Source organism: Solenopsis invicta, chromosome 14 (assembly GCF_016802725.1).
Source record: "Solenopsis invicta isolate M01_SB chromosome 14, UNIL_Sinv_3.0, whole genome shotgun sequence".
Taxonomy (NCBI): Eukaryota; Metazoa; Arthropoda; class Insecta; order Hymenoptera; family Formicidae; genus Solenopsis; species Solenopsis invicta.
In genome coordinates this window covers 15,042,486-15,059,085 of record NC_052677.1, presented here as the reverse complement: position 1 = coordinate 15,059,085, position 16,600 = coordinate 15,042,486, and the positions used below count along the sequence as shown (strand labels likewise).

The 16,600-nt window shown below is 31.4% G+C and overlaps 2 protein-coding genes across 5 annotated transcripts; both read left to right on the top strand.

Moving 5' to 3' along the window:
• Positions 1–66: 66 nt before the first annotated feature.
• Positions 67–11,614, top strand: LOC105207582 (rotatin). Of its 3 annotated transcripts, XM_011177124.3 has the most exons (28): positions 67–1,198; positions 1,278–1,462; positions 1,681–1,824; positions 1,915–2,042; positions 2,203–2,461; positions 2,661–2,819; positions 2,945–3,049; positions 3,123–3,644; positions 3,714–4,166; positions 4,279–4,488; positions 4,558–4,764; positions 4,947–5,120; positions 5,698–5,833; positions 5,969–6,193; positions 6,320–6,581; positions 6,696–6,871; positions 6,963–7,205; positions 7,343–7,566; positions 7,726–8,019; positions 8,242–8,479; positions 8,568–8,736; positions 8,823–9,019; positions 9,103–9,827; positions 9,917–10,121; positions 10,200–10,411; positions 10,512–10,652; positions 10,709–10,838; positions 10,926–11,614. In XM_011177124.3, exons 1-28 carry the CDS (start codon positions 1,150–1,152, stop codon positions 11,207–11,209), a joined length of 6,456 nt encoding a protein of 2,151 aa, XP_011175426.1. In that variant the 5' UTR covers positions 67–1,149; the 3' UTR covers positions 11,210–11,614. The 3 variants fall into 3 exon arrangements, with proteins under 3 accessions (XP_011175426.1, XP_039313253.1, XP_039313254.1); XM_039457319.1 differs by lacking the exon at positions 4,558–4,764; XM_039457320.1 differs by lacking the exons at positions 4,279–4,488; positions 4,558–4,764.
• A 301-nt stretch (positions 11,615–11,915) lies between these two features.
• Positions 11,916–15,727, top strand: LOC105207581 (peroxisomal membrane protein 2). 2 transcript variants are annotated; one of them, XR_005576297.1, is made up of 7 exons: positions 11,916–12,472; positions 12,633–12,889; positions 13,545–13,640; positions 13,727–13,874; positions 14,070–14,189; positions 14,435–14,571; positions 15,065–15,727. XR_005576297.1 is itself a non-coding variant. In XM_011177123.3 (6 exons), the coding sequence occupies exons 2-6, from the start codon at positions 12,792–12,794 to the stop codon at positions 14,519–14,521; spliced, it is 549 nt and encodes a 182-aa protein (XP_011175425.1). In that variant the 5' UTR covers positions 11,919–12,472; positions 12,633–12,791; the 3' UTR covers positions 14,522–15,008. The 2 variants fall into 2 exon arrangements, 1 of the variants encoding a protein (XP_011175425.1); XM_011177123.3 differs by lacking the exon at positions 15,065–15,727 and having other exon boundaries at positions 11,919–12,472; positions 14,435–15,008.
• Positions 15,728–16,600: the final 873 nt, after the last annotated feature.

Here is a 16,600-nt window from a genome sequence, read left to right as displayed (position 1 = left end):
TTGCTTAAAGCAAAATTTCTAACTATACAATTTATCGTCGTCTTTGATTTAATCTTTTTTTAGTCTTTCATGTTGCTAAATTAATCCTTTTTCCTTATATTAAAAGATAGGAAAGTACTAATTCTATTATGTTAACGCAATAGTACAAGTTGATAAATTAATGGGCGATTAATTCTACCGAATTACTTTAAGCAAGATTTCTAACAACTATTATACAAATTATAATTTTCAGTCTTTTTTTAATATATTAAACAATGAGAAATTAATAATGCTGTCTAGCAGAATAGTACATAAATATTATTTTATATTGAATAAAAATTTATTAATTTCATTTACATTAAAGAAATAACAAGTATTATTTTTATAAATGAATCGGTGATTAAGTAATTCAATTAGCAAAATTTTATTTAAAACAAAATTATGTTATCCTTTTTCTAATATAATTAGTCTTTTCCCTAATTATTTCCTTTTTCTTATCTAATTTTTTTTCTATGTCAAGCAACAAAAGAATAAAAGAATCTCACCTATGTTAACAAAGTAATGCAGGAATTGCGTGATCAATTTATTATGAATTAAATTAATCGGAGTTTAATTGATGTAGCCCTAAAATCACGAATCGTTCCCTTCCCGCTCTCCCTTTCTCCGCAGTACAACGATAACGAGTACTGGATATTTGTTCGGAGATTCTATCCAGTGATTAAATCGAATTTCCGTACTTCCGCGAGTAATAATACGTCGTGTAATCGCCGTCGTACCGCACGAAATTCGATTGAACGAATTCACAACACTGCGCGCGCGGAGCATGCGCCCGTTAAAGTCTCTTGAGAAAACATGGCCGTCGATTGTCACGCGGATGTTCTTTACAAGGTGGCGAACGGTACACGTGGCGCCATCTAACGTTGACGGTCGTAACGTTTCATCGGAGCGCTTAGATCTGTCGGTAAAACAGGTCGTTATTATCGACTGCAATAATGTGCGCTGTACTTAATTTTGTAAGCGGCCACTGTCCATCAGCGCCCATTCTATCGTGTCAACTTTCTATTTACATCGTTAAATTTGGCGGTTAAATTTTCAAAGACCGTATGACGGATAACCTATGACGAGATCTGACAAATTATTTTCGACCGAAGAGAGAGAACAGATTTATTTATGATGCTGGGTACTGCCGGAATTACCGCTGTACACGTTAGAAAACTCGGTAAGAAAATAATAGTTATTTGGTCAATCTGACGTCAACGCACATTTATTGCGTCTTTCCCATTATTTTGACATTTCAGGTCACTCTATCGATGAGATACGACTGCGAGCATTAGATAATATCATTTCCAAGTACGATTTAGGTTTCGTATGCGACTGTGACGCCGTCAAAAAAGAGATAATTCAAAAGTTGTTCAATTGGTTTTCGTTCGTCACTGTACCACAGCCAGAGAAAGTACTGAATTTGTTATTGCGATTGTTAAAGGTATTTGGAGTATTTTACTGAATAACTACTAATAAATTTAAAGATCAGTGAAAATCAGCAACACTTCTTTTACTTTCTTGCTAATTAAGCTCACAATGAAATGTTTCTGATACAGAAAAATTTAGTTTGAATGTCTTTTACATTTTTGTGAAATATTTTTTAACTTTTGACATAAATGACTCATTATGTGTTAATTAATATAAGATTTTTGCTTTAAGGCAGATGCAAAGAGTTACTTGAATGCATTTGGCAAGTTAAAGTTCCAAAATGAGCTTTATGAATTGAGGAGAAAGCTTACTTCAGAATGGTATGCAAAATTAAATGAAATTGAACAAGCTGTTTTGCATATAGAAAGAAATCGAGTAAGTGAATTAAATACTCATATTGAAACATTGTATGTTATTATTTATATTATGGGAATACACAAAGAGATAATTATAATTGTTTTGCAGGATGTTGCTACAGTATATTCAGACTTTGATAGAATACAAACACAAGATGTTAAATATAAAAGTAAGGACTATGAAAGAGAAGGTTATGATGACTTGAATGGTATTAATAATCCATCTGTTTTGGACAAGTAAGAATTAATACAGAATAATAGTATAATTGCTATTGCACATATGTTAAAAAAAAAGTTAATTATTGAATTTATTAAAAAAATAGATTTAGAAAAGTAGTTTTCTCTTTTTTTAAGTATTTTAGTAGTATATTTTATATATGTATGTAATTGTTTGTAGTACTGTACCATTTGATGTAACACTAGAGCACGAGAATGGCACACAAGTTTCTAAAACGATAGAAGGTGGTATTAAATGGCTAGTAATGCCATGGCAACCGCTGGTTACGTCAGACAGAGGAGTTCTCACAGCAGTTGAAGAAGCTTTGAATAATACTGTTGATATTAATCATATATTGCATACGTGTCAGTTTATAACAAATGTTATGATGCAAGATTTTCCAGCAGAGGTCTTCCTTCAGCGACCAACAATAGTTACGGTAAATATCTTTTTTTTTTATTATTTTTATAATCTTTTATAAATAATATATATGTATGTATGATTCATTTTGAATGATAATGAAGCATGCATCTAAAATGTCTTTTCTAAATCTATTTTTTTAATAAATTCAATAATTAACTTTTTTTTAACATATGTGCAATAGCAATTACACTATTATTCTGTGTTAATTCTTACAGATACTCCACAGTCTTCTTAAATCGAGCACTAGCACATCTGAAACTAATATCACATGTATAGTTCCAACTGTGCTAAAAACCTTGCGTAAACTAACTCGTTCTCTAAGATTTCGAATTTATTATTACTGTGAACCATGTGTGGCGAATAAAAAACAAAAGGTAACGCTTGATAATCTATTTTATTTATTTGATACAAAAAACTATATTGTATTGTTTTTTTTTGTTTAACAATATAATCATTTTCTTTTCATGTTTCTTTATACATACTACTTTTTTATATATAGTTGTTAGGTTGTAAATTAGACAGCAACGTTTACACATCCTCGGAAGGAGGAGACGGTCCTGATGGTGGTATACCTGAAGCAAACTATCAAGTATATCAATCGACAGTGAGTACATTTTGATTTTTTATCAAGTTTATTATTTTTGAGATGTCTTTATTGTATCTAATATTCTTTTTAGGGGACAAGTGACAGAAGTCAGAGCATCAGCGAAAACATCGACGATTCTGTCTTGCAATTGCAGCAGATGTTTCTGCCAATTTACTGCATAGAATCTTTAAAATACGTTCTCACTCAGTTAAGCATTCCCATCGATTCTTTATTTCCTCTACGAAACATCAAGTATGTCACAGATCTAACACATGAATTAGTACAACTGTTAACAATTTGCGTTATGCCGAATATTTGGCTCTGCAACGACGATACGGCGTTGAGGATAAATAATGACTTGAAAGGGTTATTCAATTTAATGGGGGAGGTGATGGAGTATTTTGGAAGCTGTAGTAACATAGATTATTTGAGAATAACATACTTGTATCTTACTACCATTATTATGAGGCTGTTGAGCAGTATCGTGCCATTAGAGTTGGCGGACGCTGTTATACCAAACACTTTAAAGACATCGATAACAAGTGCCATAATGGATGCACCAATATATCTATTATATCCTGCACTGCATTCCATACTTTTGGAGTATGCTCGGGTAAGTAAATCAACTCTTTTTCTTCCATTTACTGACATTACCAGCTGATACAATTTTTTTCATGTGTAGCAATTTCAAAGTACTAATCAGACAGCATTGACAAAACTGTTCGATGAAACTAGAACTGTCGCAAAATCCATGCAGTCAGCTATCCGTGTATTAAAAACTTCATCAGACCAATCGCCTTCGGAAACGTTGAGAATGTTACATGTGTCCAAATTGAGTCTGTCGTATCATAAAAATTTAACTGTCGTTAAAATGACTGTAAAATTTTTACAAGATATCCCAAGATATTCTTTGAACGATGAAGATCGTGCACTAGCAACGAAATTGATATTGAATTTATTAGCAAATGCGGACGTAGATATTCGATATACTACATATGTTGAATGCCACGCTCTGATTAAGAGTATTCTGGGAGTGGAATATAATAAATTGTCATGGGAAAATTTGACGTTCCTGCTTGACCCAAATGTCTTGACAGAAATTATTTCTCATGGCGCAACCAGCGAAGATAGTAGGGTAATAAGTTATTTTTTATCAAACATTTTTGTGTAGCAAATATCCATTGTTATAAAGTTATTGTAGTACAATTTTTATTACAATTTAATTTAATATTTTGATTTTGATACAGATAAATGAGATGTCAAAAGACATATTGGTATTTATGCTAAAAGGAAAAATACAGATGGGTGAAACTGGATGGTTAAAAGCTTTAGAAGCTCTCATTCCAGTATTGTATCTTTTACAGTGTCATGCCGACACCCGTACATCCTTAGGACAATGCGTAACTAAGATGTTTGATCCCGATATTTCTAACAATATACAGTTGCCTTTTCTTGAGGTAGTTTAACTTAATTGAAAACATCCTTTCGTGATTATTTGCCGTGTGCTATATAGCTTTCAATTTCAGGTATTAAAAGGCAATTTGAGATTTCTTTATTCATCAGATAATGATATTCGGGAAGAAGCTTTATGTCGGTTAATCTGGCTCCTTGGGAAAGAGAAAGATTCTGTCCAGAAATTACCGCGTTTATCGTCTTTACATGGCTTGCCTCTTAGTTCACTTTGCATATTTGAACGTAAAAACTTTGTTAAACGATCAGAGGGCAATTATCAGGTTATTTGCATTCAGAATATTTATTTTAAAATATTTTACAACCTTGATTTAATTATTTGGCAAAAAAATCTTCAAAATATCCTTTGTGTTTTAAATCCTTAAAATAAAAATTATTTAAATATACATATATTATTATTACTTATATACTATTTCAGACATAATTTACAAAACTTTGTTTGCAGAGGAGCAATTTGTTATCCGTATTGGAAATGTTGAACGAACCAAACGTCGATCCAAAAATTCGAAAATCTGCATTAGTACAAATTAGCGTAATGCTTTCTGACACTTCTTTACATAAATTGTTCATTAATCAAAATGGACTGCCTTTAATTTTGGATATTTTCAATAAAGCTCTGGTAAGTTATATTTGATAAAAAAGGATATTATAAATTTTTTATTTGATTTAAATGTATCAAATTTGTAGTGATCATGGCGTAAAGAGTCGTGCGTCTGCTCTCTGTGCCGAAAATCCGGGTTCAAATTTTGCTAATTAAAAATTTTAAAAATTTATGATATAATTTTATCCGATCACTACCTTTGGAAGGCAATGGCCTAATTTACACCGGTTGTTTGATTCGTGTAATTTAATTACTATATTCGTAATAAATTAGTTCGATGACATATTAGTCAAATACGATACGTATCAAATAGACGTATCGAATCAAAATAGTACGCATCTTTAGCATACATTAAACATTTACGTATCAAAGTGCTTGGTGTAAACTAGAGCGATAGCAAATTACCGAGAGTATCGTGCCGTGAAAACTCCTCTAAATTAGGCCGTTCGAAACCGGTGCTTAAACTAAAGGTCCCGTATATCTGTAACCAGCGCACACTACAGAAATATGTTGAGGAATGCTCTAGCAAGAACTAAGTATTAGAGAGAAAGAGAGAGAGTATTAAATATTTTAATTATGTATTAACTATTTTTAGGTGGAGAAAGATTATGTAAATTATCCAGATTCTGTGATACCAATAATCAGTATATTAAAACTACTTGCATTTTTTGAATGTACCATACGACACGAGTTGTCTCTCAACATTGATGTTTTTTTTAATATCATAAGAAGTATGTATATATTTTATCATAATTTCGTAATGTATACATTTCAAATTTAATTTAAAGATATATCTAGTAAAGTTCTGCTGATATTATAATTTATGATATAAGTTTGATAACAAATACATAAAAAATATATTTTAGGCCTTTTTTTGTTTCCAAATAACGAGTGCGTGAAATCCGATGGCGCACAATTATTATGCTTGCTACTTTATAGCGAATATATCATACGAGTTAACGAAAAAGATATGGAAAACAATATTGCATCACATATCTCGTTACCTTATATCGTTGCAACAAATATGAAACTTCCGTTCATATGTAGATCTCATTGGAAGACGAGTATACATAGACGATCTGATGTATCATGTAAGTAATTGTACTTGTAAAATGTTTCAAATGTAATATACAGAGACTATGTTACTTATTATATGTGATTTTGAATTGTTAAATTAATTAAAAAATATTAATAGTTCCTTATTTTATAATTTATAGTACTTCATGGTAGCAATCCGGTAGTCTTAACTTTTATTAGACAATATTGGGCCTGGGAATGGAACGGCGGCGTAAACATGTTATGGAAATGCTTAGATAACTTAAAGAATTCTGAAATTTCACAGAAATTGTTGATTGTTGAAAAAGATCTTCTCTTTTTACAATACAGTTTTCCTCAGTATTGCTGTCAACAGCAACTCTACAATATTCAAAATTCTACTACGCACTATAGTGTTACATGCGCGCTAGATTATCTCACAATGTAAGTTATTATTAAGTTAAATTATTAGTAAGTTGCTATAATAGTAATTTTTATCACTATTGATTTTTATGCGTAAGAGTGTATTATTTGTTATAAACTATAATTTTTTCTCAGGTATCTAAAATTTTACAAAGTACTTCAACGTAACGAAGAGAAAAATATCGAGTCGCTGCCTTGGGAACAAACGTTCGAACGATTTTTATTATCGCATCCCACGAGTAAAGAGGACTGCGACTTATTCGTGAACGTTTTAATTTTTCTGCAATTATATTTAAATGTTGCACAAAAAGGTAAGATAATTTGAATAGCAAATATTGAGAGATGCTGTCATTTTCCCCAAATACAAATTATATTAGAGAGGATTTTTTTTTTAATTTTCAGAAAAAAGTTCATGGATCAGTAGGATCATGAAAAATATGACAAGATCATTAGCAGATTTATTTAAAAACTTGGAAGTTGACAATCAAAACGTACATCAATCTATACTCAAATTAGTACGTACATGCTCAGCGATCGAAAAAATACAGAAATCGAACGACGAACCTAAGAACACTTGGATCCGATTTGTAGAATTTGTTGTTTCAACATTGTGTTTTGGAGATCAACAGCATTTCTACAATCTCGGTACTAATATTCATTATATCTATTACTAAAATCTAATGATTTATAAATTTTAAATTTAATAATTTAATGACAATTTTTTAAAATATTGATCTTATAAATTTTGATATGTTATAAATGTTTCTTCTTTTCTTTTTTAGCATATCTTGATTGGTTGTTAACGTGTTTGACATATCTGATCGGGCAATGTGAATGGGGGAATCACAAGAATTTATTATTATCTCTTTGCAATACTCTTATCGAGCCAATCGTATCCTTTCATGGTGCAGGTACTGTCAGTTTTATGGGTTTATCGATAACAAGGAACTCGATAATATGTCTTAATCACTTATTGCATCAGATGCAAATCAATTTTAATAAAAATGTAAGTATTTTCAATGTAATAGCGTTCGTAAATGATATATTACGTACAAATTATTATTTATTGATTGCGAATTAACGGATCATGATTCCACAATTATTTTGTATTTTACGGTAATCGTCACTCGCAATACAAGCATGTAATACGATCGTCATGTTTTAGTCATGGATCGTATTTTGGTGCGAAGAAGATCGCTCGTTAAATTGGCTGCCTATGTTATGGCAAAATAGAGATCCACTGGTTCGCGCATCGGCTTTGCAATTGTTAGCAGGTCTGATGAATACGGTACATACTGCATCGCAACTTTTTAACGCAATCGCCATGGCACCGGGTGACCTGTGTCACACTTTGCTTCAGTGCATCACGAACAGAAACGAATCTTGTTTAGTGAGAGAACAAGCGTGCATTGCATTTTGCAACATTCTGAAAAACTGCAACTCTATGACTTTTCAATGTGTAAGCACGATATATTTCATTAAAGTAAAAATGACGAAAAGACGTTAAAATTAAAAAGTTAAACTTAAAATTTAAAATTTTTATTTTTATTAATATTATTACAAGGCATATTCATATTTCAATTAATATTAAGTAAAACTTATATTTTCCTGTGTTTCAAAATTGTTGAAGTATAAAGTTATGTACATTTTTTACTTTAAAAAATAATTTTTTTTTATACAGGATGATTCTTTACAACCGCAAACTATTTTGATGCACGTCGAACAACACAGCATCTATCATGAAATCAGCGTTCTGTGTTCTAATATTTACACGTTAACCACTTTAGACGCGGAACAGTCAGAATGCCAAGGAAATGACTGCAAAGCAACAATTGTGCAAAGTTTGCAGTCTAGTTACATTTCATTGGTACCGCGCACCGTATCGCACTTATACAATTGTCAAGATGAATTACAACTACGTAATTATATTAATTATATACTATAAAAAAGCTGTTTTATACAATTATATTTGTGTTTAATACTTCTTTCTCTCTCTCTTTCTTGTAGTTTCCGGTCGAGTTTCAGAAATAACGGATATGGAAAATCCTATAGAATCAATAGCGACGCCTTCGCTTATTACAGCTGCTTGTAACTTATTGAACAATTTGATATTTATTGGACAACACGAGATAATACGGCAAGTCTACGAATATTCCATCGATAAATGTTTATTTGGGTATGTAGAATATATAACGCTATATTGAATCATCTATAAGAAATTTTTTTTCACCTATATTGTCTTACATTATTGCTTATTTTAAGATGTTTAACTAAGATTCCAAAGGATGTCAGATGCAGGAAAAGCTTCAGTCATTATTCTGACACATTGGAGATGTACATTAGCATCTGCACAGTTTTAACAAATTGCATCACACATAGTAACGAGTATGCGGCCGTCGTACTTTTTTCCTCAGACTCTCTCTATACTTTATTTTGCTTTTTAAATATCGATTTATATCGTATGTATTTAACATTTATCACAAAAATGTATAATCAAATTTTTAAACAATATTCCTTATCCTTAATTCATACATTATTTTAGAATCTACTGAACCGCGTCTGACATATTTACGCAACAGACTCTGGATGGAGATTTACAATTTTGTGGCTGTACTTTCGTTAACGGAGGATCAACACTTTGATGCCATTCAAAACGCATTAGAATTATGCGGTGCTGAAACAATCTTGGCTTCCATTTGTTTCGCAATAAAGGACTCCACGACAGATTTACGAATGAGTGCCATAAGTTTCTTAGCTTTTTTATTGTTCCATGAGATTCAGAAAGATTCTCTGGGAAGAAGCGACATTTCTTTATTACAAACCGTGCTCGATACTAATGCGGCATGCATCTCAATTGAAAGCAAGGATAATAGTTTGCGAGATGTTATATCAAATGTCAACAAATTGTCAATAAGAGATGCGAACGTGCATTCTAGAACATCGAACGAAAGCGAGAAAGATTTGAGTACGAAAGATGACAAGTTGCTGGATCAAAGACAAACTACTATAGGAAATGAATTATGCGGATTATTACTACATCTTTTCATCGCTCATAGTTACGCGAAGTCCAAAAGGAACAACAAACAATTGGAGGACAAAGATCTCATTGTAGGTGCCCTCACTAATTTACTGTGTGTGTCAAAAAAGGCAAAACAAACGGCACTACGAGATAATCTTCCTGAGACCGCGTTGATGATCCTAAAAGAATTGTATGTTAAGTTGAATCTTCAACCATTCGAGCTTTACAAAAAGCAAGCAGAAAAGAAGGTAGGGAAAAAGAAATTTTAACAAACATGGAATTTCGACCACAGTTTGCTATATTTTCTTATCAGTAAAAGTTATTTTCTCTTGCACAGATTCATCCTTTGTTGCACGATGTGAATTGTATCTTCATACTCCTGATGAACTTTATGTACGGAGACGTGCATGTTAAGGAGAGCCTAACGAAGGAGGGCTTAGCAGACGTGGTACACAAGTTATGGGCTTGGGTAGCGTTAAATAAAACAGTGTCGACGTCTGCCTTAAAATTATTAGCGACGTTCACAACGAAATGTAACGTTGGTAAGATGATATTTCATAATAGTATTTTTGACATCAACATACTTTTCAAATTAATTGCATTTTAATTTCGTTTTTCAGCCGCACAATCCTTAACATTAACAACGATATTACCAGGAAGTGGACTAAGAAAAACGCCCAATACGCTCGCATTAATACACGTTGTCACACAGATAGCATGCAAGGAAATCGAAAGGGCTGGTCAAATTTTTGATAATCACAAGATGCACTTTGCCTTTCACATCCTGCGCAACGCAGTGCATGTTCACGAATGTAGAGTATGCATTTCGAAGGTAATTATACATGTTAATTATTATTACAGAATAAATTTGAAGCAATAAAAGTACTGTTTCCGAGTTGATTAATTAATTGTGAATTAATTATTTACTTCAGAGTAATCTTCTTCAGCTTTTTACCAAGATACATCCCACTGTCACTAAAAGAGCGAAACCATGGCCATTGGTGGAAATATATTGTTTAGAATTTTTAATAGACTTTACTTATTACGAGGAAGGACAGCTATGTGTGCCAAAGGTAAAACGATAAAAACATATATTAGTTGCTCGATAACTACACAGAAATATTTTTAGGCCACTGATGCTCTGGATGTTTTAATGCACTTAGCAAAATGTTCCTCGTCGTCAAGCAAAGTGCTAGCGATATCGATATTACGTAATTTAGCGTTCAATGTAGCAAACAGACCTCGGCTTCTGAGTTCAGGTAAATAAGTACAAAAAGTACAGGAAAGACAATAATTTATATTCACATTACATATTTTGTACTATACGTATTTGTTATCTTTCACAGTGGATTTCATAAATCTGCTACACGACATTTTTAAGAATGAATCGCCATGTGAGATCAATCTAGCTGGATCCATGCTATGGTCTCTAATTAACAATAATCAAAAAGGAAAACTTATTGCACGAAGCGCCGGGTTCTCTCAGAGCATTCGGGAAGCCCTTAGCAGATTTACGTTATCGAGTATTGATGCCAATAAGCAGGAGCAGGAACTAGTCAAAGTTCTGCAATATGTGCTCACTATTCTCAGTCCAGTCGAAGTAAAGAACAGTGATGCGCAACTTAGTTGATATCTTGAGGAATGACCAAATGTTGTACATACTTATTTTCAATCAATGTTAACTTGTAAAATAATTTATGATTGTAATATTTTTTATATATGGAATATTGTACAGTTATATTGGAATATGCACTTTAGAAGTGTTACACAACTTAATACAAATTATCAATATAAATATACACTCTTTTTAACAGATGTTTGTTATTATATAATAGTATTTATATTTTATTTTTTACAATTTTTCTTTTGTAATGTGTTCCATGAATTTAGATAGAATTTAAATAATATTAAGTTTATCTAAATGATTAAATTGTTTTAAATTAACCTATTCATAAGATATATTCAAATAAATTTATGTATAAAAAAAACTTTATTGTATGTCTATTATAAATGAAGTCATATTATATTTTTTAAATTGGGTAAATTGATTAAGAGTTCCTTGACATATAATCACAAACAGAAAGTTAATAAGTTTTTCAACAAATTTCCAAGCATTAATATCGATGAAAAATACGAGTTATATTTAATCGTCGTTTTTCAAACTTCATTTTTTTGTAATTTCATTATATTAGTATTAAAACTGCCAAAACAGAGTTAAAAATTACTAATTTATTTCTTTTTTTTTTTACATTACTTGAACTTACAATGGTACGCTCTCAGCAACTTTGCGGATACACAAATGTAAACAAAGTGCGAATACATATACGAATATGTATATAGAATTACATGCGACGATTGATCACGTGGCACTCGAACCGAAGAATTAAGAAACCAGTAACTTTTCACATCAAGTAAAATCAACTGAAGCCATCGATTCAAGTCTCGTTCCTTCATCTTGCCTTCGAAACGATCTAAATTGATCTCTCGTACATTTTATCAAAATCGTGACCCACGATTTTGAGAGAAACCGGAGACAGGTTCGATTTTTCGCGAATCGTGTCAAAAATCGCACATTTAAATTTCGATTATACACGTTTCCAGATCTTGTTAGCTTATTCCACGGGACTGGCAAAGTTATTTAAATTAAAGATCTTGTAGGTCAAAGAGGAGACAATTATTAACCCAAACTCAACAAAACTCGACAACTCAACAAAACTCGATGAGATCTGGCTCGAAACGAGGTTATAATCCACGAATCGTCGTGAGTCGCGATTTCGTAATTCTTGCGTATTATCGATTTCATTCGAAACCATATTCGAGACGATTCGCATCCTTCTCATCAGAGAAATCGATTTGAATCGATTGTCGAAATCTGACATTTTAATCGAAACAGGTAGACTACTGGATCATAAAGATCCGTATTAGAATTCATATTCGTATAAAACATTTCTTGAAACTTGACATATTTGTATTCTCCCTGTTCTTTTTTCACATAAATCGCAAAGGAATAAATAAAAAATGTATGAAAAATGCGATTCGGCTCGTTCTTCCAGGAGCGAAGACTCGTCGGGACGTGTTTATCAGCTGACTGCAGCTTGCACTTTGCTCCGTTTTTTATCGTATGATCTAATCATTTTCTGCGACTCACCGTGAAGTGAAACGTGTCTCTCACATTCAAGTTGAGGATAGACAGCGAAAATTGATGAGAAAAAATGTCGCTTTCCAAGCCGACCGATATCATGTACAATCTCATGGGCGCGTACCTACAGCGGCTGTATACCAGTCCCTTAAGAACTAAAGCTGTAACGAGGTAACAACGTAGTGAAATCTTGTTACGTACATGTATCCACAAAGATACGTGACTAAGCATTATATTACAATTGGTAATCTTGTGATTAATAACATAATTATATATCTCTTTTTATAAATATTTTTAAAGTTTATACAGATTTATTGATATACAAACATACACACATACATACATATTAAAAAATGTCTTAATGAGAGTATTTATACACAGGCAAAAAATGTATTATGCAAATTATCTGCTATAAATTTTGTTGTCAGAACATTAGCAGAGATATAGAAGCTGCTAGAAAAATGTGACAATAGATCAAATGCAAAAACTGAACGTAATCTATTATTTTTTAACTATGTTCAAGTAATATATTTCAATTAAATAATTCTGAGATAGCTTTTGCTTAGTGTTTGCTGCATCTGCCATTAAATTATGTCAGTATGTCCTGTTGTCAATAAAAAAATACTATCTGCTGTAACATTTTGCTTAAATCTGCTGGTCAAATTGCGAATGCACCAACACTTTGTGGATATATGCACCCATATTGGATATATGCATATATACACTAAAAAATATTCCAATAATATATTTACAAACTAGGTTTATACATTTAATGTCACACTGTTCAATTAGGCGATAGAAATATGAAATATGTAATTATTTTCAGTTGCATTATTGCTGCCCTTGGAAATGTAGCATCTCAGAAACTGTCCGGTGCCAAGCAGCTTAACGAAGACAGTGTCCTGGCCTATGCTCTATTTGGGTAAGCTGCAGACCGTTGTTTGCACTGCTAACGAAGCAAGTTTGAGAAATTCATGTGGTCACTTATGCAAATGAATGTTGTTACAGCTTGTTGTTTGGAGGGCCGGTACCCCATTACTTTTACACATACGTGCGATTGTTCGTGAAGCACCCTTTGAGGATACTTCTGATAGAGAGACTCATTTATACACCGTGTTTTCAGGCACTCGCGCTCTACTTCCTTGCTATCTTTGAGGTATATAGATGATAGATTTGCGATAGCTGATGCTATAAGATAACAATATAATAGTAATAATAGTAATAATGATAAATGAAATAAATGTATTAGTTATTTTCGACAAATAACATTTAGAATAATTAGAATTATTAGACAAAACTATGCTAGCTCTTATTTTGTATTTTAGTGCTAAATGGAAATCTATGTTTGCAGGGCAAGTCCCATCCAGTGGCATGCGCTCACTTGCAAAGATTATATTTTCCGACACTGATAGCTAATCTGAAATATCTGACACTGTTCCACTTCATCAATATAAAATATGTTCCACCAATGGTAACGTAACATATACATACTATTTTATACGCTGATCTAAATGCTTTTTAGATATTCTCCTGAGTTGCATATTAAAATTTTAGTTAGAAATTCTTTTTCAATTTATATTGAAAAAATCCTTATTTTTTATATCGAATTTTCTTTTCTTTATTCTGTATATTCTTTCTATTCTTTTTCTTAACATTGGAAATTATTAATAAATATTTGCTGCTAGCAATCATTAATGTTTTGTTCGTTTTTTTTAGTTGAGGGTCTTAATGGCGAATCTCATCGGTTTCGTATGGATTATCTATATTGCCAATAAGAGAGCGAAAACTTCGAAAAAGAAGTAGAAGAACACGAAAACGTATTGTAATCATTTGTTATATATATATTTTTTTTGGTAAGTATATGTAATAATACGACATATGTATTAATGCGTGCATGTAATAATGTACTAGATGATGCATCTTGATTATACAAGTCAGTAATTGTTAAGATTATATGAATAACGCGTAACAAATTTGTCAAATATTAACAGCACTTTCATTATTTGTACAAAGCGAAGTAATATGTTAATAATACATTCCGTTGTTACGTAATTTGTTTAAGAAATGTACAAAATATACCGATTTATTATAATATATTTGAATGATAATAAATTGGAAAATTTATTATAATGAATTGGAATAGTGCTGTATATAGAATTGATATTGTGTGTAATAGATACCCGGATATAAATAATATCAAAATTTACATGCAAAAACACTGCATTTTTTATATTTATATTATTCGTGTGTATAAACTTTGTTGTTAATTACATCATATCATTTCCTTTTCTGATACTGCATTTAGGCTTTCGATGAATACTGACATTTACTTATTTTTATTTTTAGTTACCTATACCAAAGTTTTATAATCATATTCGATGATTTTACGATCTAATATTTATATCGAGATATGGAAGATATAAAACAAAACATAGCGTGTTTAAGATTTTCGATTTAATCACACAACAACAATACAGAGTATATTACAGATATAATATCCGAATTTTCTTTCACTTTAACGAGACAGTAACATTCGATGGCTGTAAATCATAATTGTTGGTACAGACGTTAAGTTCAAAAATTGCGACGAGTTCTACTTAATGATGAACTGACGCAGAGATCAGGGCATTTTGCTTTTTGAAAGTGATTTCCTCGCATGTCGTTTCTGACATAAAATTGATAGTTTCGAAGACATTTTCAGTAATCAAGATAACAACGGCATGCGAAAGGTATTATTTCCGAGTTTACCCTTTTAGCATTTCCATAACTTCGCTGTATATTCGAATATATGTATTATTTTATTATATACGCGAAAACGAATCTCAGGAAGGGAGCAATCACATCATTGCACTGGAAAAATTGTAAAATGTATCCGAACTACATTAATATAGAGCTCAGTAATGTTGATCGAGCGGTCATTGCGTATAAAATATAATTTTCATATAATGTTAATAAAAGTGTTTAAGATTGTGTCAGATTTTTTAGAATAAAAAACTATTCTTAAACTCATTCAAACGTAGTTTAATAGCAAAAAAAGGAGATTAAGTCAGAGAGTGAGTGAACTCACTAATTTTCAGATATACTAACCGTTAAGTATACATTTCGTACGCAATGATTTGACATTAGCATTTACGAAATTTCTTGTTAGAAAGAAATCAATCGTTACGAGTATGAGAACTAGCACTACATAGTTTCTTTGCCAAGTCGTAAACAATGTAGATTTTTCAAATACGATCTTTTTTTAATCCTATACATATACCTTCGTGAGGCTTAACTTCGATTTAATCGCGCAGACTAGTATTCTAATTATGTCTTTTTGGTACGTTGCTGCCTGGCTCAGTTTGGAGCCTTCACGAGAAATCGTCTTCCTGACTAGATTATTTTTTCCAAGTTATGAATATTGCATGTAAAAGAACCGCAGTATTATCACGATTGCTAAAACTAAGATTATTTTATCAAATAAATAAATAAATAAATCATATATGTGTAAATAATAAATTTAAAAATTATAAAATTTTATCTACATGTAAATAATTTATATAAGATTTAAACTAAAAAAAATGTAGTTTTACAAAAGAATATCTATGTACAAAAGTACAAATTAATAACATTGCACTAGGAAATTATGAATATATAACTTGAATCTACAAGATTCGTTGGTAAATTTAAAGAGAGAAAGAGAGAGAGAGAGAGAGAAATTTGTAATATGTGCTTTGAAAAGCACAAATAAACGCCTAGATCACTATACACTATATAAGAATATTACGACAGTGACTAACAAAAAATGCGATCAGATCGTTTATATTATTGCTTGCATTAGAATTAATAAATAATGATATGCAAAATACAATTGGCAATTTATAATTTTAAAAATAAAAATAG